General features: G+C 35.5%; 1 protein-coding gene across 3 annotated transcripts in view; it reads left to right on the forward strand.

Annotated features, from left to right (window-relative positions):
* WDPCP (WD repeat containing planar cell polarity effector) overlaps positions 1–25,789 on the forward strand; it is a 377,252-nt gene that overhangs the window by 298,327 nt on the left and 53,136 nt on the right. For all 3 annotated transcript variants that reach the window (XM_060604729.3, XM_060604709.3, XM_078444546.1), the window contains one exon: positions 23,084–23,243. In XM_060604729.3, coding sequence (XP_060460712.1) covers positions 23,084–23,243 — 160 coding nt within the window. The remainder of the gene's footprint in view (positions 1–23,083; positions 23,244–25,789) is intronic.

Genomic DNA, 25,789 nt, shown 5'->3' on the forward strand with positions numbered 1-25,789 from the left:
CATAGGAATCCAGAAGAAGAAGAAGAGAGAGAAAGGGGCTGAAGGTGTACTTGAACAAATCATAGCTGAGAACTTCCCTGATCTGGGAAAGGAAAAAGGCATTGAAATCGAAGAGGCACAGAGAACTCCCTTCAGACACAATTTGAATTGATCTTCTGCACAGCATATCATAGTGAAACTGGCAAAATACAAGGACAAAGAGAAAACTCTGAAAGCAGCTAGGGATAAACAGGCTCTAACTTACAAAGGTAGACACATAAGAGTAGTAGCAGACCTATGTACTGAAACTTGGCAGGCCAGAAAGGTATGGCAGGAAATATTCAATGGGATGAACAGAAAAAATATGCAACCAATAATCCTTTATCCAGCAAGTCTGTCATTCAGAATAGGAGAGATAAAGGTTTTCCCAAACAAAAACTGAAGGAATTCATCACCACTAAACCAGCCCTACAAGACATCCTAAGGGGGATTCTGTGAGTGAAATGTTACAGGACCACAAAGTACCAGAGACATCACTACAAGCATGAAACCTACAGACAACACAATGACTCTAAACCCATATATTTCAATAATAACGCAGAATATAAATGGACTAAATGCTCCAACCAAAAGACATAGGGTATCAGAATGGATAAAAAAAAAAAAACAGGACCCATCTATTTGCTGTCTACAAGAAACTCATTTTAGACCTGAGGACACCTTCAGATTGAAAGTGAAGGGATGGAGAACTATCTGTCATGCTACTGGAAGTCAAAAGAAAGCTGGAGTAGCCATACTTATATCAGACTAGACTTTAAAGTAAAGGCTGTAACACGAGATGAAGAAGGGCATTATATAATAATTACAGGGTCTATCCATCAGGAGGAGCTAACAATTATAAATGTCTATGCGCCAAATTGGGAGCCCCCAAATATATAAAACAATCACAAACATAAGCAACCTTATTGATAAAAAGGTGGTAATTGCAGGGGACTTTAATACCCCACTGACAACAATGGATAGATTATCTAGACACAGGATCAATAAAGAAACAAGGGCCATGAATGATACATTGGATCAGATGGCCTTGACAGATATATTTAGAACTCTGCATCCCAAAGGAACAGAATATACTTTCTTCTCGAGTGCGCATGGAACATTCTCCAAGATAGATCACATACTGGGTCACAAAACAACCCTTCATAGGTATAAAAGAATTGAGATCATACCATGCACACTTTCAGACCACAATGCTGTGAGGCTTGAAATTAACCACAGGGGAAAAGTCTAGAAAACCTCCAAAAGCATGGAGGTTAAAGAACACCCTACTAATGAATGAATGGGTCAACGAGGCAATTAGAGAAGAAATTACAAAATATATGGAAATAAATGAAAATGAAAATACAACAATCCAAACGCTTTGGGATGCAGCAAAGGCAGTCCTGAGAGGAAAATACATTGCAATCCAGGCCTATCTCAAGAAACAAGATAAATACAAAATCTAACAGCACACCTAAAGGAAATAGAAGCAGAACAGCAAAGACACCCCAAACCCAGCAGAAGAAGAGAAATAATAAAGATCAGAGCAGAAATAAACAATATAGAATCTAAAAAAAAAAACTGTAGAGCAGATCAATGAAACCAAGAGTTGGTTTTTTTGAAAAAGTAAACAAAATTGATAAATCTCTAGCCAGGCTTCGCAAAAAGAAAATGGAGATGACCCAAATAGATAAGATCGTGAATGAAAATGGAACTATTACAACCAATCCCTCAGAAATACAAGCAATTATCAGAATACTATGAAAAGTTATATGCCAACAAAAGAGAATGTTATGCTAAGAGAAATAAGTCATATAGAGAAAGACAGATACTGTATGTTCTCACTCTTATGTGGATCCTGAGAAACTTAAGACCATGGGGGAGGGGAAGGGGAAAAAAAAAGGTAGAGAGGGAGGGAGCCAAACCATAAGAAACTCTTAAAAACTGAGAATAGGGGCGCCTGGGTGGCGCAGTCGGTTAAGCCTCCGACTTCAGCCAGGTCACGATCTCGCGGTCCGTGAGTTCGAGCCCCGCGTCAGGCTCTGGGCCGATGGCTCGGAGCCTGGAGCCTGTTTCCGATTCTGTGTCTCCCTCTCTCTCTGCCCCTCCCCCGTTCATGCTCTGTCTCTCTCTGTCCCAAAAATAAATAAAAAACGTTGAAAAAAAAAAATGAAAAAAAAAAAAAATAAAAACTGAGAATAAACTGAGGGTTGATGGGGGGTGGGAGGGAGGGGAAAGTGGGTGATGGACATTGAGGAGGGCACCTGTTGGGATGAGCACTGGGTGTTGTATAGAAACCAATTTGACAATAAATTTTATATTTAAAAAAAGAATAAAATGAGAAATGATGAATAAAATAAAAATTATTTATTTCAGGCCTGTAGGGGTACCTGGCTGGCTTAGTCAATAGAGCACATGACTCTTGAGCATGGGGTCAGGAGTTCAAGCCCCATGATAGGTACAGAGACTACTTGAAAAAAAAATTAAAAGGCCTATTACTGGGGTGCCTGGGTGGCTCAGTCAGTCAAGCATCTGACTTTGGCTCAGGTCATGACCTCACAGTTCATGAGTTTGAGCTCCACATCAGGCCCTCTGCTATCAGCACAGAGCCCACTTTGGATCCTCTGTCCTCCTCTCTCTCTGCCCCTCCCATGCTTGCATGTGCACACTCTCTGTTTCAAAAATAAGCATTTAGAAAAATAAAAAATATAAGGCCTGTTACTCAGAAACTTAAAAACATATTGAATATTCTTAGATCAATATTATATATCAAAATCTTTGAGTTATCAGAGGAAAATTTATACTATTTAAGAGTCATATTAAAAAATGAAATTCAAAGACTCATTCAGAACTTAAAAGCTAAGCAACATTACTACAAAGCAAATCCTCCACGCTTCAAAAAAAAAAGGGAACGCCTGAATAAAAGTGAAAGCAGAAATTAATGCTAGAAGTTCTAACATTTAATTTCTAGAAATTGAAGCTAGAAAACAGAAAATGAACAAAATCAATCCAAAATATGGTCATCTGAAAAAAAACATCAATGTAGACAAATCACTAGGCTAACCTTTTTCAAAGGGAAAAGGAAGGAAACAGAAATACACAAAATTAGACATGATAAATGGGGAATGATGACCAAAACAGAAAAAATTTAAAGTATCAAAGAAAATTATTTTATTTAAATATGAAAATAAATTTGAAGACTTAGTTGGAAAGGATAATTTCCAAGAATACTACAATTTACCAGACTAGCAGTAAGTCTTAGATGAAAAGTTACATTAGAACAAAACAGATGAACTAAAATGCTCTCCCACCCACACTAAAATATCTTGCTCAGGTAGGAAAATTTTACAAAACATATAAAAATCAGATTATCTCAATGGCTGTTAAACTTTTCTAGACCAGGAAGAAAATTTCAAATTTCAAAATTCCATGTTCTGAGGAAAGTAAGCCATTAATTTTGTACTCATCAAAGGCATTACTTCAGACTACTGTGACTTAAAAAACATCATTATAGCAGTTCCTAAATGAAACATTACTAAATGGAATCCAATAGCGCATTTTAAAAACCATGACCAAGTGTGGTTTATTCCTATTTTCAAGAATGGTTTTACATTAGGAAATCCATTAATTCATTATATTCATGGAACTAAGATGTAAAATCTTATGACCACTTCCAGAAACAACGCACAAGACATGTGACACATTCAGTTCTCCCTAAGTTAACTTATAAATTTAATACTAAGTTTATAAAAATACCATCAGACATTTTTCCTCCTGATATTAAATAGTTGTAAAATTCTTTGGAAAGATGAGTAAGCAATAAAAGCCAGGAAAATCTTATAAAAGAAGAATGAAAGGGAGCTGATCCCACAGACATTTAAGCATACTATAAAGACTCTGTATAAAGTATTATATTGGTATCCCAATGGTACACAGTAGACAATCCATATGAAGTTTAGTATATGATGAGAGCAATTCAAATCAGTGAGGAAATGATGGACTTCATCTTTTAAGGAGTGGTATCTATTTGACAGTAAGGAAATGGAAAACCATCTATCATGTTTATGGATGTCAAAAGAAAGCCAGAATAGCCATACTTATATGAGACAAAGTAGACTTTAAAACAAATATTGTAACAAGAGATGGAGAAAGGCACTATATCATAACTAAGAGGGTCTAGCCACCAAGAATAACTAAATGTAAATATTTATGCCTCCAACTTGGGATCACCCAAATATATAAATCGATTAATCACAAACATAAAAAATTCATTGATAATAAAACCATAAGAGTAGGGGACTTCAACACCCCACTTATAGCAATAGACAGATAATCTAAGCAGAAAATCAACAAGGAAACAATGGCTTTGAATGACACACTGGACCAGATGGGCTTGACAAATATATTCAGAACATTTCATCCTAAAGCAGATTACACATTCTTCTCAAAGACACATGGAACATTCTCCAGAAGAGATCACATACTGGGTCACAAGTCAGCCTTCAACAAGTACATAAAGATCAATATCATACCTTGCAAATTTTTAGACCACAACACTATGAAACTTGAAATCAACCACAGAAAAAATTTGGAAAGACCACGAATACTTGGAGATTAAAGAACACCCCACTAAATAATGAATGGGTTAACCAAGAAATTAAAGAGGAAATTAAAAATACATAGAAGCCAATGAAAATGAAAACACAAGGGGTACCTGGGTGGCTCAGTTGGTTGAGCATCCAACTTTGGCTCAGGTCATGATCTTGTGGTTCTGAGTTCAAGCCCCATATCAGGCTCACTGCTGTCAGCCTGTCAGTGCAGAGCCTGCTTTAGATCTTCTGTCCCTCTCTCTCTGCCCCTTCCCCACTTGCGCTCTCCCCAAAATAAGTAAATATTTTTTTTAAAAAAAAGGAAAGAAAAGAAAATGAAAACACAGCAGTGTAAAAGCTGTGGGATGTAGGAAAGGCAGTCATTACAGGGAAGAATATAGCAATCCAGGCGTTCCTAGAGAAGGAAGAAAGGTCTCAAATATACAACCTAAACTTACACCTAAAAGAGCTAGAAAAAGATAGCAAATAGAGCCCAAAACCAGCAGAAGGAGGTAAATAATAAAGATTAGAGGAGAAATCAATGATACTGAAATTAAAAAAAAAAAAAATGTAGAACAGATCAATGAAACCAGGAACGGGTTCTTTCAAAGAATTAACAAAATTGATAAACCCCTCGTCAGATCTATCAGAAAAAAAACTGAAAGGAAAAATAAAACCACATATTGAAAGAGGACACACAACCAACACTGCAGAAATACAAACAATAGTAAGAGAATGTTATGAGCAATTATATGCTAACAAATTGGGCAATCTGGAAGAAATGGACAAATTCCTAGAAACATATAAACTACCAAAACAGACAGGAAGAAACAGAAAATTTGAACAGACCCATAACCAGTAAATAAATTGAATCAGTTATCAAAACTCTCCCAACAAAAAAGAATCCAGGGCTGGAAAGATTTCCAGGGGAATTCTACCAAACATTTAAAGAAGAGTAAATACATATTTTTTTGAAGCTGTTCCAAAAAACAGAAATGGAAAGAAAACTTCCAAACTCATTCTATGAGGCCAGTATTACAGTGATTCCAAAACCAGACAAAGACTAACCAGGAAAACAATAGACCAATTTCCCTGGTGAACATGGATGCAAAAATTCTCAACAAGATACTAGCAGACAAGATCCCACAATACATTAAAAGAAGTATTCACTATTAGCAAGTGGGATTTAAGCCTGAGCTGAAGGGCTGGCTCAATATCTGCAAATCAATCAATGTGATACATCACATTAACAAAAGAAAGGATAAGAACCATATGATCTTCACAAGAGATGCAGAAAAAGCAATTGACAAAATATAGTATCCTTTCTTGACAAAAACCCTCAAGAAAATAGGGATAGAAGGAGCATACCTCAAGATCATAAAGGCCATTTATGAAAGACCCACCACTAATACCATTCTCAATGGGGAAAAACTGAGACCTTCCCCATAAGGTCAGGAATACGACAGGGATGTCCACTCTCACCATGTCGTTCAACACAGTTTTGGAAGTCCTAGCCTCAGCAATCAGACAACAAAAAGAAATAAAAGGCTTCCAAATCAATCAAGAAGTCAAACTTTCACTCTTCACAGACGACATGATACTCTACATGGAAAACCTCAAAGACTCCACTAAAAAATTGCTAGAACTTATAGGTAAATCCAGCAAAGTCGCAGGATATAAAATCAATGTACAGAAATCATTTGCATTTCTGTACACCAATAATGAAGCAGCAGCAAGAGAAACCAAGGAATCGATCCCATTTACAACTACACTGAAAACCGTAAAATACCTAGGACTAAACCCAACCAAAGAGGTAAAAGATCTGTATGCTGAAAACTATAGAAAGCTTAAGAAAGAAATGGAAGAAGATACAAGGAAATGGAAAAACATACCATGCTCATGGATTCAAAGAATAGATATTGTTGAAATCTCAATACTACCCAAAAAATCTACATATTCAATGCAATCCCTATCAAAATAACACCAGCTTTCTTCACAGAGCTAAAACAAACAATTCTAAAATTTGTACGGAATCAGAAAAAAACCCGAATAGCCAAAGCAATCCTGAAAAAGAAAACCAAAGCTGGAGGCATCACAATTCTGGACTTCAAGCTGAATTACAAACTGTAATCATCAAGACAGTATGGTACTGGAACAAAAACAGACACACAGATCAATGGAACAGATTAGAAAACCCAGAAGTGGACACACAAATGTATGGCCAAATAATCTTCAACAAAGTAGGAAAGAGTGTCCAATAGAAAAAAGTCTCATCAGCAAATAGTGTTGGGAAAACTGGACATTCTTCATGTACCTTGACTGCTTTCTTACACAATATACAAAATGAAGTCAAAATGAATGAAAGACCTAAATGTGAGACAGGAGAACATCAAAATCTTAGAGGAGAAAAGAAGCAGTAACCTCTTTGATCTCAACCACAGCAACTTACTAGACATGTCTCTGGAGGCAAGGGAAACAAAAGCAAACATGAATTACTGGGAACTCATCAAGATAAAAAGCTTCTGGACAGTGAAGGAAACAATCAACAAAACTAAAAGGCAGTCAATGAGATGGGAGAAGATATGTGCAAAAGACACATCAATAAAGGGTCAATATCCAAAATCTATAAAGACCTTAATCAAACTCAACACCCAAAAAACAAATAATCCAGTGAAGAAATGGACAAAAGACATGAACAGACACTTTGAAAGAAGACACATAGATGACTAAAAAACATGAAAAGATGCTCAACATCATTCATCATCAAGGAAATACAAATCAAAACCACACTGAGATACCACCTCACACCTGAAACAATGGCTAAAATTAACAACTCAGGAAAGGTTAGCTAGGATGTGGAGAAAGGGGAACACTTTTGCACTATTGGTGAGAATGCAAACTGGTACAGTTTGGAGGTTCCTCAAAAAATTAAAAATAGAACTACCCTAAAACCCAGCAATTGCACTACTAGCTATTTATCCAAAGGATACAAAAATGCTTATTTGAAGGGGCACATGCACCCCAATGTTTCTAGGAGTACTGACAACAGCCAAATTATGGAAAGACCCCAAATGCCCACCGACTGATGAGTGGATAAAGAATATGTGGTATATATGTAACAAATAAATATTACTCAGTAACCAAAAAGAATAAAATCTTGCTATTTGCAACAACGTGGATGGAACACATATTATACTAAGTGAAATATAAGTCACTCAGAAAGAAATATCATATGATTCCACATATGTGAAATTTAGGAAACAAAACAGATGAATATACAGGAAGGGAAGGAAAAATAAAAAGAGACAGGGAGGCAAACCATTAGAGACTCTTAAATATAGAGAACAAATCGAGGATGGGTGTTGGGTGGGGGGATGGGCTAAATGGGTGATGGGCATTAAGGAGTGCACTTGTTGGGATGAGCACTGGGTGTTATATTTAACTGATGAATCACTAAATTCTACTCCTGGAGCCATTGCTATACTATATGTTAACTAGCCTGGACTGAAACAGATTTTTTTTTTGAAAAAATTTGGATTTACTCTTCACACCATAGTAAATTCCAGAAGGATGAAGGATTTAAATCTAAACCATGTAGGGGTACCTGAGTGGCTCAGTGGGTTGAGTGTCTCACTTTAGCTCAGGTCATGGTCTTGCAGTTCGTGAGTTCAAGCCCCATGTTGGGCTTGCTACTGTCAGCTCAGAGCCCACTTTGAATCCTCTGTCCCCTTCTCCCTGCCCCTCCCCTGATTGTGCTCTCTCAAAAATAAACATTAAAATTTTCTTTTAAAAAATCTAAATCAGAAGAAAAAAAAAGAGTGAAGTCCAATATAAGCTGGATATTAGGAATTAGGGAAACTTTCTAAAAATTAGTGGTAGGCAAAACAGATCTTCCAAAGATGTGTGAATATGCTATGCAAATGGCAAAAGGGACTTCGCAAACATTACACTAGAATTTTAGATTGACCATTTTGTGAATATATTTCATAATTTTTAGAAACATGTATGTATTTCTTTAGTATAATCTTTTAATAAAGAATAAAATGTTTGTTAACCAACAAATGTAATTATAGTTGCCAAAAGATTATTCTGTATTATCCAGTTGGGTGCACTATATCAAATGAGCCAGAGATCTTTTTCTGGCTGGAGTAAAAATATTGTGGCAGTAGAGGAGGAAAGAAAGTTTTGAAGTGTGAAAGAGATTTGACCTTCTATTGCTGGAGGAATCCTCATGGAAAGCTTGAAAGGGAATGTTCCTCCTCTAGGAGCAAAGAATAGTCCTAACCCATAGCAAGAAAAGAGTGGGAGACCTTAGTGCCATAACGTCAAGGAACTGAAGTCCATCAACAACCTGACTGAGCCTGCATCAAAATCTTTCCCATGAACCTCTAGACACCAGCCCAGCCCAGCTGACAACTTGATTTAAATCTTGTCAGGCCCTGAGCAAGAGGTTCAGGCAAGCTGCACTATATGTGGACTTCCAAACTACAGAACAGTAAAATAGATGGGTGTTGATTTAAGGTGCTAAATCTGTGGTAACTTGTTATAGGAACAACAGAAAATCAACACACAAACCTTCAAAATCCAGAAGTAAAAAGGGAAAGGTGATAAAAGTAATAACTTAAAATTAATATATTTTATAGGGAAAACACATTAAGCAAATTTTTAAGATGACTAACAAAAATATTCACAACTTACGTGAATAAAAATTTAATGTCTCTAATATATTAAGAGCTTCTAAAATACAGTAAAACAAAAGATGCACATTCCTGAAGAAAAATGGGTTAGGAACAGCGTGCACAGCAAATTAAAATCACCCTGAGATATTTTCCACCTGTTAGATTCTAAGTCTGACAGTATATGCCATTGACAAGGTTGTAGGAATGAATACATACACTGCCAGTGGGAATGCAAAATAATAAAAGTCCTATAAAAGAGAATTTGGCAATATCTAATAAATGTATAAAGTAACTTTGATCCAGAAATCTCACTTCTAGAAATCTAATCCAAAGACACCCATACACAAACATGTATACACGGAAAGATGAATGCACAAAGCTATTCATTATAACACTGTTTATGATAACCCCTCCCCTCCCCCCAAAAAAGACTGGATATAATCTAAATATTCATTAAAAGGAGAATAGTTCAATACACTATGGTACATCCAAATAGAGGAGAAATGTACAACTCTACACACAATAGACTGATGTTCAGAATCTACTAAGAATAAAGAACAAAGTGAACAAAGAATATGATACCATTTATCTCAGTGTATTTTTGTTTAAATATCTACAATAGTTATTATAGAGAAAAGGGTACAGGTGTAGAATTTATAGTTCCTTGAATATGCTTTTCTTTGCAGAGTGGACTCTGGAACCATTAATTTTACATAATTATATGGAGCTTTTTAAAAAATAATCGTAAAAATGAAACAAAACTAACTAGGTATCCAATTACTGCCATAATAATGCAGGAATTATTCTAAGTGACTTTTAAAATTCAGTGTTTGTAACTACACATATGAATAGATATAAAAATGGTCTTTCAAAACAATCTTCAGCTGTTTTACAATCATAATCAGTGGCACTATTATTAAGAATCCAAGAGTCAGACATGTGGTGTGGGATACAGCAAATGAACATTTATGATGATGATTAAGAACTAGGGTTTTCAACATAGGAGAATGGTGATATTAGTAATGCTGATGAAAAAAACATCTCTGTAGACCTGAAATTGAATTAATAATCTCAGTATTAACTAATGATGTAGTTTCTATTTGAAAAAAAAATAATAATAAAAACCAAACCAAACATCAAACAAAATGACACAAATAAATGGGAAGATGCCCCATGCTTATAGATTGGAAAGAACAATATTGTTAAAATGTCCATACTACCGAAAGCAATCTACAGATTCAATGTAATCCCTATCAAATATCAACATTTTCACAGAACTATAACAAATAATCCTCAAATTTGTATGGAACCACAAAAGGCCTCAAATAGCCAAAGCAATCTTGAGAAAAAAAGAATAAAGCTGTAAGTATCACAATCCCAGATTTCAAGGGATACTACAAAGCTGTAAGAATCAAAACAGTATGGTACTGGCACAAAAACAGGCACAAAGATCCATGGAACAGAATAGAGTCCAGAAATAAACCCACACTTTTATGGTCAATTAATCTACAACAAAGGAGACAAGAATATGCAATGGGGAAAAGACAGCAAATGGTGCTGGGAAAACTGGATAGCTACATACAAAAGAATGAAACTGGGCCACTTACTTAATCCATACATTAAAAACAAAAACAACAACAACAAAAACTCAAAATAGATGAAAGTTCTAAATGTGACACCTGAAACTACAAAACTCTGAGAAGACTATATAGGCAGTAATAACTTTGACATGGGAAGGGAAACCAAAGCAAAATTAAACTATTGGGACTACACCAAAATGAAAAGCTTCTGCACAATGCAAGAAACCATCAACAAAATAACCTACTGAATGCGAGAAGGTATTTACAAGTGACATATCCAATAAGGGGTTAATATCAAATATATACAAAGAAGTTATATAACTTTACACCCCCCACAAAATAATACAATTAAAATATAGGCAGAGGACCTGAATTGATATTTTTCCAAAGAAGTCATACAGATCGCCAATGGATACACGGAGATACTCAACATCACTAATCATCAAATGAAAACCACAAAGACATATGTATCACCTTATATAGAGAAAAAGGAACCCTTGTGCATTGCTGATGGGAATGCAAATTGGTATAGCCACTGTGGAAAACAGTATGGAGATTCCTCAAAAAATTAAAAGTAGAAATAGCATACAATCCAGTACTTCTACTTAAAATGAAAACACTAATTCAGAAAGATATGTGTACTCCTGTATTTATTACAGCATTATTTATAACATCCAAGCTACAGAAACAATCCAGGTGTCTATGATGAATGGATAAAGAAGATGTGTGTGTGTACACACACACACACACACACGCGCGAATATTAGTCATAAGAAAGAATGAACTTCTGCCTGGATGGGCACAGATGGAGCTAGAGAGCATTATGCTAAGTGAAACAAGTCAGTCTGAGAAAGGCAAATACCATGTGATTTCACTCATGTGGAATTTAAGAAACGAACAAAGAAGAAAAAGAGACAAACAAGAAAACAGACTCTTAAATACAGAGTACAAACTGGTGGTTTCCAGAGAAGTGGATGGGTGGAATGGGTAAAATAAAGTGGATTAAGAGTACATCTACCTTGGGACACCTGGGTAGCTCAGTCAGTTAAGCATCCGACTTCACCTCAGGTCATGATCTCATAGTTCATGAGTTGGAGCCTTGCACTGGGCTTTGTGCTGACAGCTCAGAGCCTGGAGCCTACTTCAGATTCTGTGTATCCCTCTCTCTCTCTCCCTTCCCCACTCGCACTCTGTCTCTGTCTCTCTCTCTCTCTCTCAAAAATAAACATTAAAAATTTTCAAATTTTAAAAAGAGTACATTTACCTTGATAAGCACTGAGTAATGCATAAAATTATTTCATGATTATACTGTACACCTGAAACTAATATGTATTAATTATACTTCAATAAAAATTAATAAAAAGGGGAAGCACTTATTTTTAAAGAGATACAATATAAAATATTTCAAATAAAATGATCTGTCTAGGATTTGCTTCAATTATTATTCCAGGGGTAGAGTATTGAATGGTAGAGGATTGAGAAGAAACAAGATTGACCATAACTGGTAATTACTGAAGCTGGATGATGGAGAATTAGCTAAGGGATCATTATTCTGTTCTCTCTGGTTTCAGACATGTTGAAATTCCATAACAAGATGACTGTGGGGTGTGTTTATGTTTAAATAACAAGCTGGAATAAATAAAAGTACTCTTGTAAATATCTTTGTACACATTATGCTAGTGTTTGTAGAAGATAATTTCAAAGTATAGTATATTGAGTCCAAAAAGAAATATTTTTATGGACACTGCCAAATTTCCCTTTAAGTATTGATTTACCAACAATATACAATCAACAATATACAAGATACCCATTTCTAAAATCCTCACCAATAATCTGAGAAGTTAGATGACCTACCCAAGACCAGATGGCACAACCTAGAATAAAACTCAGATAATGGTCAGTAATTATCATATTGCCTGAGTCAGTAGTTCATTAATTTGAACAGTGTTTAAATCTGTAGTTGAGTTCAAAAAAGGAGATAGGAGCTAAGAGAACTTATTGCTGTCATACACTGGTCTTCTGAAATAAATGGCACTATTTCCTTGGTTATCTTATACACGGTTCTTTAAATCTCTCTCTTCTTTTGTTGGCTGTGTGCCTTCAAAGGAGATGTCCGTTCCAGTCTAAAATCTCCCAAAGGTTTTCAGGGTAAAACACATTTCAAGATGTGCAATACATGGAAGAGTGAAAATCTTATATGATATTGTTTGTTAAACTGACAGCTCTACTTAACAGAAGCCATTAAAATATTTACAAAGTAGCAGCTGCTCTAGTAAAAAAATACAGCTTTTTGGAGGCATGAAAATAAACAAGTTGATAAGTACAAGGTAAGCCGTTTGACAGCTTCTTTGTGTGCACTGCACAATATACAGAAAATTCTGATATTTACAGAGCAATTATAATACAAAGCCTTTTAAGTTAAAAGGACATAGAGCAAGTAAGAACTGTTTACAAGAATTCTTCATACTGATCTTTTAAACAATTTAGAAAGCCCCCAGACATAATTCTTTAAGAAGTGCTAGGTTTTTGGTGTTTTTTCTTTTAAATAAGCTTTATTTTTAGAAGATAATTATATACACGTCTCCATCTATAAACTGAATTTAGCATATGGACTACCAGTTTAAAATCTTTGTTCTAGGAAAACAAAACAAAATTCTAGGTAATTCCTGCTTTTGGCAGACAGTTAAGATTACCCAATTCACTGACTCTTAGCCCAAACCCATACTCACTCTGCCTACTGAACACAAACGTATGACTATAAAGTAATAGATCACTAAGGATATAACCTCTCCATACTCTGTCCTCTGGCTCCATCCCAAACAAAATTCTGCCGCTTGGTAGTTTGTTAGTTTAAGACTTTATCCTTTATTTACTAGGTGGAGCCAAACTACTAGTCATGCCTATAACATTCCCTGAAATTTAGTAAGCTCATTATTATATTTTTAAGTAAAACCACACTAATATAGCTATAATCTAAGACCATATGCCTTATAGTAAAGAATAAATACTGTTAAAACAATCCTTTTTTTTTTTTAATTTTTTAAATGTTTGTTTATTTTTGGGAGAGAGCAAGCGCGAGTGAGCATGAATGGGGGAGGGGCCGAGAGAGGGAGACAGAGAACTCGAAGCAGGCTCCAGGCTCTGAGCTTTCAGCACACAGCCTGATGCAGGGCTCTAACCCACGAACTGCGAGATCATGACCAGAGTTGAAGTTGGGTGCTTAACCAACTGAGCCACCCAGGTGCCCCATAAAGCGATCCTTTTTTTTTTTTTTTTAACGGTTCTCTCCTGCTGACATTTCCCCCAACTGCAACAATAATCATTTGCTGCTACTGTTGATTTTACTTTCATTTTATATTCAAGAAAGCACAATTGAAGCATACCTACCCTGTTATCAAACTGTAATCTCATCAAGGACAGCCTTTATGTCTTCTTCATGTTTATATCCCCTACTCAGTAGAGCAACCTACATGGAGCCAACTCTCAATAAAAGTTTGCTTATACAAATAACCAAAGCCTATTTTCACATTTGAAAACAGAACCACCTCAGAACTCCATTTATTGTCAGAGATCCATACAGTCTCATTTCAGCCTTATTAGTAAGCAAAGAGTAAAAATGTTATGGCACATGTAATGGTATTCTACAAAATAAGTATGCTTATGATACAAGTACTTTCTACAAATATTTTCATCCTTAAGATAATACTAACAGATCTCCAAGCAGAATTTATTACTTCAAATTATTGGAAGGAGATAATCCAAGCCATATGTATTTTGTAATGGACAAGAAAAGAAAATTGGTAACAGGGTAATTGGGAATAGGACTCAATGTGAAAATAGTCTTCTTTGCCTACATGAAAGCTATTTACTTATTACCTGTTATAGTTTTAGGCACTATGGAAACTAGTGACTTCACTGTGGAAGGAGCAACTTCAGCAAAATGGTGGACTAGGAAGCTTCAGACCCTTGTTCTCCCATGAAGACACCAACCTAACAGCTATGAGGAATAAAATACCTTTGTGAGAACTCTAGAAAATAGTGAGGGGCCATAGCACCCACACCAATGCATAAACAAGAAAAGGGGTGGTTCAGAAGGAGTAAAAGAATTCATTGCATTTTGCTCACCATACACACCATTCCTCACCTCAGTAGGGTGGTACAATAGGAAGAATATCACCCAGTAACCAACCCCTTCCTTGAGACAGAAGAAATAGAGTGGAACTCAAGTACAGTATTCTGGCTTCTCTGGGAAGTGTACAAGGAACTGACTTCTGTGTTGCCTGGCTTGAGATGTTAGTAAGAATGACAGCAGCATAGTTTAGATATCAGATTGGAGGCCAGTGAAAACAGAAGTGAGTGCCTTGGTGCACTGAATATCAGAGGCTCTCAAGTCAGCAGGCAGGCACTAGGCAGAGCAAGAGAATAAGGGCAGAAGAATTCAATAGAAAATGAAATCTGAGAACAAATGGGAAATCAAGACACACACACACACACACACACACACACACCTGTATATACTAAAAGCACACAGATCATTTGAAATCATTGAGTCAGAGGAACAAAAAGAAAACAGAATGAAGAAAAAGTGAAGAGAGCCTAAGAGACTTATGGGTCACCATCAGAGTCCTAAAAATGTGTTATAGCAGTCGTAGAAGGAAAAGATAAAGGACAGAGAACTTACATGAGAAAACATTGGGAAGTGGCTGAAAACTTCCCAATCTAAGGAATGAAATGAAAACACAAACTGTAGATCAATGAACTCCAACTAGCATAAACATAAACAGACCTAAGTTATAACAAAACTGTTCAAAGTCAAAGAGAATCTTGAAAACAGCAAGAGAAAATGACTTGTCAAGTACAGATTATCAGATTTCTCAGGAGAAACCTTGCTGATCAGAAGAAACGGGATGATATACTAGAGAGCTAATGACAGAAGAAAACTGTCAAACAAGATTATTGTGTCCTATAAAACTGTGCTGAAAAACTGAAGGAGAAATTAAGATCTTCCCAGATAAATAAAAGCTGAAGGAATTTAGTACTACTAGACCTGCTATACAAAAAAAAAAAAAAAAAAATACTAGGGACTCCTGCAAATTAAACCAAAAAGTGCTAGACAGCAACATGAAGTCCTATTAAAGTATAAAGTTACCCAGTAAAGGTAAAAATACAAATATAGAATCCTGTATTACTGTAAGTTTGTTACATAAATCCACTTTTAATTCTTGTACAGAGTATAAAAGACAAAAACCCTAAAAAAACTATAAATCTATGTTAATAGGTATACAATATATAAAGATATAATTTGTAACAATAACAAATGGGGGAACAGAACCATAAGGGGGTAAGGTTTTGTATGTGATTAAAGTTACCAGTTTAAAATAGATTTTTTAACTTTTAAGATACTTTATATAATTAAAATTATATCCAGAAGAAAAACTATAGAATACACAGAAAAGCAAATGAGAAGGAATTACAACATATCACTACAAAGAAAAAGTCAAACACAAAAAAAAACAGTAAGAGAAATAAAGGACAAAAAAGCTGTAAGACACCAAAAAACAAGTAACAAAATGACAATGGTAAGTCCTTCTGGGTCAATTAGTTTAAATGTAAATGGATTATACTCCTCAATCAAAAAACACAGATTGAGTGGATTAAACAAACAAGATCCAATAATATATTTCATACAAGAGACTCACTTTATATTTATAGGCTGAAAATGAAAGCATGGAAAAATATATTCTGTGAGAATAATAACAAGAGCAAAGCTGTCTGTACTAATAGCATCCATAAAGACTTCAAGTCAAAAACTATCACAAGAGACAAAAAAGTATATCATATAATGAGAAGGAGCACAACTCACAAGGAGGATCTAACAATTATAAGTATTTATTTAGCAAACACTGCAGCTCTTAAATATATGAAGCAAACACTGACAAAATTGAAAGGAGAAAGAGAGAGTAACAAAACAATAGTAGGAGACTTCAGCACCCTTCTATCAGTAATAGAAGAACAACCAAACAGAAGATCAAAAGGACATAGAGGGCTTGAACCACACTATACACTAACTGGACCTAACAGACATCTATGCAACACTCACACAACAGTGTAAAATACATTATTCTCAAGTGCACATGGAGCATTCTGCCAGACAGACCTTAAGTCAGGCAAACAAACAAACAAACAAACAAAGAACAAAAAAACAAAAATCCAAGTCTTAACAATGTAAAGACTGAAATCTTAGAAAATATCTTTTGCAAACACAATGGAATATAACTAGAAATCAACAGAAGGAAAACTTAAAATTCTATAAATATATGTGTATTAGGGTTCTCCAGGGAACAAATAGAATATATAGCAAGATACATGAGGGGATTTATTGTAGGAATTGGCTCACATGATTATAAAAATTGAGAAGTTCCATGGTACACCATCTGCAAGCTTTAGAACCAAGAAAGCTGGTGGTGTATTTCAGTCCATGTGTAAAGGCCTGAGAATCAGAAGCACCAATGGTTTAACTCCCAGTCTGAGGCCAAAGGCTTGAGAACAGGGATGGGGGATGGGCAGCAACACTGGTACAAGTCCCAGAGTTGAAAAAGCCCAATGAATGAGGAATTCCAACATCAGAAGGAAGGAGAAGATAGATGTCCCAGTTCAAGAAAACAGACACAATTCACCCTTTCTCTGCCTTTTTGTTCTATTTGGGCCTTCAACAGATTGGATGATACCTACCTAGTAGACTTTTTTATTTAGTCTACTGATTCACATGCTAATTGCTTCCTGAACTCATTCACAGACATACCCGAAAATAATGTTTTACTGGCTATCTGGGCATCATTTAACCCAGTCAAGTTGACACATAATATTCACCATCACAACATGGATATTAACACCCTTGTAAATAAACGATGGCTCAAAGAAGTCACAAGGGAAATTAGAAAATATCTTGAGACAAATGGAAATGAAAACACAATATACCCACATTTTGGGGATGCAGCAAAAGCAGTGCTAAGAGAAAAGTTGTATCAGTAAATATTTACATTAAGAAAGAAGCAAGATGTCAGATCAACAACCTAAATTTATACCTCAGGAACTAGAGAAAGAAGAACTAAGCCCAAAGTTAGCCAAAGGAAGGAAATAACAAAGATCAAAGTTGAAATAAATGGAGGCCAGAAAAATAGAAAAGATCAGGGAAACTAAAAGCTTTTTTAAAAAACTTCAACAAAAATTGACGAATCATTGGCTAGATTAAGAACAAAAAGAGAAAACTCAAAAATAAATATCAGAAGGAGGGGCTCTTACAACCAATACCACAGAAATAAAAAGGATTCTAAAACTACTATGAACAACTACATGCCAACAAATTGTAAAACCTAGAAGAAATGGATAAATCCTAGAAATGGATAAATCAAAAAGAAAAGTCCAGTGACGGCTTCACTGGAAAGTCCACTACACATTCAAAGAAGACCACCAGTCCTCTTCAAACTTTTACAAAAAAAACTGAAGAGGAAACAACAGCCCATACTCATTTTATGAAGCCATCATTACTCTATGTAGGAGTGCTGACAATACTAATTCCATCTTTGACCCTACCATCTTGTTCATGTTCATTTGATGACCTCTCTTTTGGGGTTTCGTGTTCCAGGCCCCTTGGAGATTAATATACATGCCTTAGGCTGCCAAGGCTAGGATGAGGTGGAAGGCATGTTTTAGCCTCCTGTGAATCTGTTAGCCATAACACAGCCTTTCCCCCTCATGATGCACAGGTGGTGCCACAAGATCTAATAAAAGGTTAGCTGTCAATTAGGTACATGCAAACCCTTTGAGGTACATGTTAACCCTCTGATCTCATTACACTATCCTTCTTTGTGTCCCCTAGCTCTAATAAAATCTGTGGACAAAGGTCTGGATTTTCTGGAGAATAACTATGTAGTTGCCATGGATCTCCCCCACCTGATTGCCCCATCAATAAGTTACCATGAAAAAAACTCTGTGTATACTGTATGGAATCACCACCTTCATATTCCTGTCTTAAAGTGCTTTCTCAATTTGGGGGATACTTTAATGTCCCTCCCCGACTTTCTAGCACCCTAATACCAAAGCCAGACAAAAACATTAAATAACAGAATATACCAATATTTCTGATGAATGCTGATGCAAATTCTTAACAAAATACTACTAAACCAAATTCAGCAACATATTTAATACATTATACTCCAACTAATTTATTTCTGGAATGCAAGGACAGTTCAACCTACAAAAGTAAATTAATGTAATATACCACAATAACAGAATGAAGGACAGAAATACCCTCTCATAATAAAAACTCAACAAACTAAATAGAAAAGGAAAGTATCTTGACATTAAAAAGACTCATATTAAAATTATTAAAAGCCCACCACTAATATCATAGTTAAAAGTGAAAAGTTGAAAGCTTTTCCTCTACAATCATGAACAAGACAAGGATGCTCTCTTTCTCGATTTCTTTTCAATATGGTGCTGGAAATCCCAGCCAGAGCAATTAGGAAATAAAATAAATAGGGGTGGCTCAATTAGTTAAGTGTTTGACTTCAACTCATGTCATGATCTCACAGTTTGTGAGTTCGAGCCCCACACTGGGCTCTCTGCTGTCAGTGCAGATCTGGCTTTGGATCCTCTGTCTCCCTCTCTCTCTCTCTGCTCCTCCCCTGCTCACACATACTTGCACACAAGCTCACTCTCTCTCTCCCCAGAATAAAGAAACCTTTAAAAAATAAAATAAATAGAGGCATCCAAATCAGAAAAAGACCCTTAACTATACAGAACTGTAGGCTACTGGAGGGAATTGGTGGGGAGGGATGGGTAACATAGGTGATGGGGATTAAGGAGGAGTGCACTTGATGTGATAAGCCCCAGGTGTTGTATGAAAGTGTTGAATCACTGTATTGTACACCTGAAACTACATTATACTGTATATTAACTAACTGGGATTTAAATAAAAACTTTTTTTAATTTTTAAAAAATGAACAATTTATAAAGAAAAATTTTAAAAACAAATCCAATCAAGAAAAATTAAATTCTTAGGAATAAACCTAAGGAGGTGAAACACCTATACACTGAAAAGAAGAAAACACTACTGAAAGAAAATGAAGAAGACAGTAAAAAGTGAAAAAGCATTCCTTGTTCATGAGTTGTTAAGATTTACTGTTAAAATGTCCTTAGATCCCAAAGGAATCTAAAGATTCAGTACAATCCTTCTCAAAATCCCAATGACATATTTTGCAGAAACAGAAAAACCTATCCTAAAATTCATATGGAATCTCAATGGACCCTAAAGAACCGAAATAATCTTGAGAAAGAATAAAGCTGAAGGACTCACAGTTCCTCATGTCAAAACTTACTACAAAGCTACTGTAACCAAAACAATAAATAGTATTGGCATAACAGCAGACATATAGACTGATGGAATAAAACAGAGAGCCCAGAAATAAACCCTTACATATATGGTCAAGTGATTTTCAACAAGGGTACCCAGTCCAGTGCAGGAAAGGACAGTCTTTTCAACAAATGGTGCTTGGAAAACTTGATATCCATATTAAAAAGAAATGAAGTTGGGGAGCACCTGGGTGGTTCAGTAAGTTAAGTGTCCAACTCCTGATTTTGGCTCAAGTCACAATCTCACAGTTAATGGACTGAGCCCCGTGTGGGGCTCTGTGCTGACAGCATGGAGCCCGTTTGGGATTCTCCCTCTCCCTCTCTCTCTGTCCCTTTCCTGCACATGCTTTTTCTCTCTCTCTCAAAATAAATGAATAAACATTGTAAAAAAAATGAATTTGGACCCTTAACTTTCACCATCTATGAAAATTAACTCAAAATGGACCAAAGGCCTAATTGTAAGACCTAAACTACCCAACTTACAGAGATAAAACAAAGAGAAAGCTTCATGACATTGGATTTGGCAATGGTTTCCTGGATAGGATACCAAAGTAGGCAACAAAAATAAACTGGACTGCATCAAAATTTAAAACTTTTATTCATCAAAGGACACTATCAACAGAATGAAAAGGGCAACCCATAGAATAGGAAAGAATATTTGAAAATCATGTATTCTATTTAGTAGTATATATGTAGTAAGGGTTTAATATCCAGAAAGATAAAGTACTCCTAAAACTCAACAACAAAATCAAACAATCTGATTCAAAAATGGACAAAGGGACTTGAATAGATATTTCTCCAACAAAGAAAATCAAATGGCCAATAGGCACATGAAAATATGTTTGACATCACTGATAATTATGGACACAAAAGCAAAACTATAATGAGATATAGTTATATGTGAGTTATATGTGAGCACCTCACATCCTTTAGGATGGCTATAATAAAAAAAAGAAAGGAAAATAACAAGTGTTGGCAAAACTGGAAAAATTGTGGAGTGCTCTTGGTGGGATTGTAAAATGTTGCCACCACAACAAAAAAAATGGCAGTTCATTAAAAATTTAAAAAAATATATACCTTACCTATGATCCAGCAACTCCACTTATAGGTACATATCCAAAGGAATTGTAATCAGAGTATCAAAAAGATATCTGCACGCCCATCTTCATAGAAGAATTATTAACAGCGGCCAAAAGCTGGAAGCAACCCAAATTTCCATGGACGATCAAATGTATAAACCAAATGTGGTTCTGTGTACACACACACATGCGCAGTGGGATATTATACAGCCTTAAAAAGGAAGGAAATCCTGGGGGTGCCTGAGTGGCTCAGTGAGTTAAGTGTCCAACTCTTGATTTCTGTTCAGGTAATCATCTCATGGTCGTGAAATTGAGCCTGGCACATGGGGGTCTGGGCTGGAAATGGAGCCTGCTTAAGATTCTGTCTCTCTCCCCACCCTTCCCCCCTTCAAAAAAATTTTTTTTAAAAAATTGTTAAGAAAGGAAGGAAATCCTACCACATGGATGAGCCATGAGGACATTATGCCTACCACATGGATGAGCCATGAGGACATTATGCTAAGGAGAATATGCCAGTCACATAAATACAAATACTGCATGATACCACTTAAATGAAGTACTAAAGTAGTCAGATTTATAGAAACAAAAAGTAAAATGGTGGTTACCAGGGCCTAGAAGAAGGGAAATAGGAAATAAATAGGGAGTTTTTTAATGGGTGTACAGTGTCAGTTTTGAAAGCAGAAAATATTTTGGAGATCTGTTGCACAATGAGGTGAATATACTTAATACTAATGAACTGCACACTTAAAAAATGGTTACCATGGTTGGAACACCTGGGTGGCTTAGTTGGTTAAGCATCCAACCCTTGATTTCAGCTCAGGTCATGGTTTCATGAGTCTGAGCCCCATGTCGGGCTCTGTGCACTGACAATGTGGAGTCAGCTTAGGATTCTCTGTCTCCTCTCTCTGCCCCTCCCTGGTTCATGCTCTGTCTGAAAGAAAGAAAGAAAGAAAGAAAGAAAGAAAGAAAGAAAGAAAAGAAAGATAGAGAGAGAGAGAGAGAGAGAGAAAGAAAGAGAAAGAAAGAAAGAGAAAAAGAAAAAGAAAAAAAGAGAAAGAAAGGAAGAAAGAAAAGAAAAACAAAATACACACATGCACAGGGTGCAGTCCTAAGAGTTTTTGGCTTTTAATAAGATTTATGTTTTTTCAGATATGTTTTTCACAACTTCATCATGTTTCACAATTTTTCTAAACAATGCCCTGTCAAAGTTGCCAATATTAAAGTTTGCTTTCTTCATCTGTATGATGTGGGAATAACAAACTCTCTGTACACTTTAAAATTGTAATTAAGACTAAATATTAGAAAGATACTTTCCTTTATTGCTTTCAAATTATGTTCAACATATGGAGTGTAAAATAATTCACCTCTCACAACTTTCCAATATAATAAAATATTCCAGTAATTTGTTAACAACAAAAAATATTTGATTAATAAAATGCTGGCTAAAAACACTATGAATGAAGTTACAAGTGAATTTTTAAAGTCTAAACTCAGAAACATTAATTACTCAGTTACCAAATTCCCCTGGGTTGAGCTAAGTGTAAGAATGACAGAAGTCATAGGGGGACTATGACTACAAGATTTCCACTGCACATTATATAGTTAATTGACAAATTTTTAAGTTTCATTGGGATATGTGAAAGATTTTCCTGTAATCATACTTATGAAGGAGTTATCAGAAATTTTATTTGATTTTAACTTATGTCTTGATCATTTTTTAACAGAACTCCTGGGGCCTTTGGACAGAGGAGATACGCTAAATGAAGCTTTTGTTGGCCTATCTTTAGCTCCTCAAGGAGAAGACACATTTCCAGATGACCTCCCTCCCTTTTGTTCAGTCCATAAACATATTCAACAAAGAACACAGAATGTCTCTTCTAACAGGTAAGATATGTTGAACTGAGTAAAGTGCTCCACAAAGTATTTAGTATTAAACAATTTAAATATTCCCTTTTTAAATGCAAACTAATAGTTAAGCAAGATTTCAAAATATCAAAGAAAAAAATGTGCATTTTCTCATGGCAACAACTTTATAGTAGTTTGTTCATGCAGCAGCAGTTATGATGTAATTGAGTGTAAACAGAGTATTGTTAGGATGAATGTTATTGCAAACCAACATGAACATGAAATTACTATAAGATACTAAATTCTAGTCTCTGTTGTTAAATTTTAGGATTGTGAGATTATTAGATTAAAATATTAATTTTTAGTATATTCAGTTTGAATTATAATTTATATGATCATACTTATGAAGGTTACCATTAGTTTTTGGAATCTGATAATTGATAACTCATATGTATGTAGCTGATTATATTGGGTTATTGAGAAAATAAAGGATAAATGTGAAGTAAATATACTAGACAAAGTAATATTTATAATGGTAGCTATGTTAATTATGATAATGCTTTGAAGCAAAGGTCAGCAAACTTTTTGTGTAAAGCACCAGATATTAGGCTTTGTGGATCATACAGATTTTATCACAACACTCAACTCTGCCATCTTAGTATGAAAGCAGCCATAGATAATACATAAATAAATGAGAGTGGCTGTGTTACAGTAAAACTTTACTTACAAAAATAGGCAGTGGGCAGGATTTGGCCCCTATTCGGTAGCTTACATACCTGCTCTTAAGGATCCCAACTATATGCAATTACTGTGAAGAGGCCATATTTTTCATATATATTTCAATATATTCCATATTTCCTATCAATTATACATGCATACTTAAAACATCCTTGAGAAAAATGCTTCAAACTACATAGTTTGGTTAATAGTAAATAAAGGAGAATTTCCAGGTATGGCAAAGTTTAGAGGTGAATAAATCCTGTCCCCAGCAAACAGTTTTAAAACTGGACAAAAACTACGATTTCAGGGCTCTGAAATCAAAAAGGGCAAACAACAATTTGATAAGCATTTATTCATGAAGTAATGCTGAACTTCTAGTAATGAAGGGGAAATCTGATGTTCTGGTGCTGCTCCCATCCTTTCACCACTCCCAAGCTAGTTCAGCCTTGTAGTTAGTTCTAGGGTAGCACCGGCTGTGAAAAACAACAGCTAGTTGACATGATGTGGAGCTTTTGAATGGAAAAACCCTTGCCCAGCACTATTATCGATAAAAATAGCAAACTAACTGTCAGCAAAAGTAACAAATTTGATAGGAAATGAACAGGGAAAGCCACAGTTCTAGTAGCCTGCTTAGGTCAAGTGACAGAATGGGAGACTAGCCAAAAATTTAACCAGAAGATCCTGGAATAAGACTGTCTAATTAAGCTCTTTACACATTCCTGATAGAGTTGTATGACCTCTTAATTCTTTTGGCTCCCTTTTATATTGCAGGATCCTAAATTTTCCCCTTTTGCTTCTTTCTTCCTTCACACCCAACTGCCATAAGGTGCTTCTCCCTTTCTACCTTTTTCACCCACTCATCTCCCCACCCCGGAAACTGTGCATTTAAAAAAACTATCCCTTCAAGTTGCATGGTGTAGTTCATGCTAAGAACACCAGGAATTGGAGATCATGCACTAGCATTTGGAGTTTTTTCCATTTTATTTACAATTGTTTGGAAGTTCTCTGTCAAGTCATGCTGAAGCTGTGGCTTTCATGCAGTTTGTTTCTTCCTTATTATGTTCTATACTGTTTATAGAGGAAGTACTGAGAGGTGGAAAGGAAAGCAGCCATTATTATCTTCAACTACCTGGCAGTCCTACTTCTTTATTTACTTTTTTAAAAACAATGTTAGTGGCGTATAATTTACATGTACCACAAAATTCACTCCTTGTAAGTATACAATTCAAATATGTTTGCTGAATGTATAAAGTTGTGCAACTACCACTACAGTGTAGTTTTAGAACATTTCCACTGCCACAAAGTTCCCTTATGCCAATAATTTACAGTCCATTCCCACTCCTACCTCCAGCCTGAGCCAGTCATGTGTCTGCTTCCTGCCTCTAGAGGAATTTCATATAAATGATATCATACAGTCTGGAAACTTCATAGAAATTAATTCATACAATATGTTGTCTTTTTTTGTGTCAGCCTTCCTTCACTTAGCATTATGGTTTCTGAGGTTCATACATGTTGTAGTGTGTAGTTTATTCCTTTTTAATTTCTGAATAGTATTCCGTTGTATGGATATACCATATTTTGTTTATCCACTCACCAGCTGCTGGATTTTTTAATTACTTGTAGCTTTCGGCTACATGAATAATGTTGATATAAATATTCACATAAGTCTTCGAGGGAACATACATTTTCATTTCTCTTGGGTAGATATCTAGGAGTGGAACTGATAGATCATGTTCTCAGTTTATATTTATCTTGTTAGTTTTTAGAAACTACCAAATTGTTTTTCCAAAGTGACTAACATTTTACATACCCGTCAGCAACATACAAGGGTTTCAGTTTCTCCATATCCTCACCTGTGGTTGGTA

Source organism: Panthera onca, chromosome A3 (assembly GCF_046562875.1).
Source record: "Panthera onca isolate mPanOnc1 chromosome A3, mPanOnc1 haplotype 2, whole genome shotgun sequence".
NCBI lineage: Eukaryota > Metazoa > Chordata > Mammalia > Carnivora > Felidae > Panthera > Panthera onca.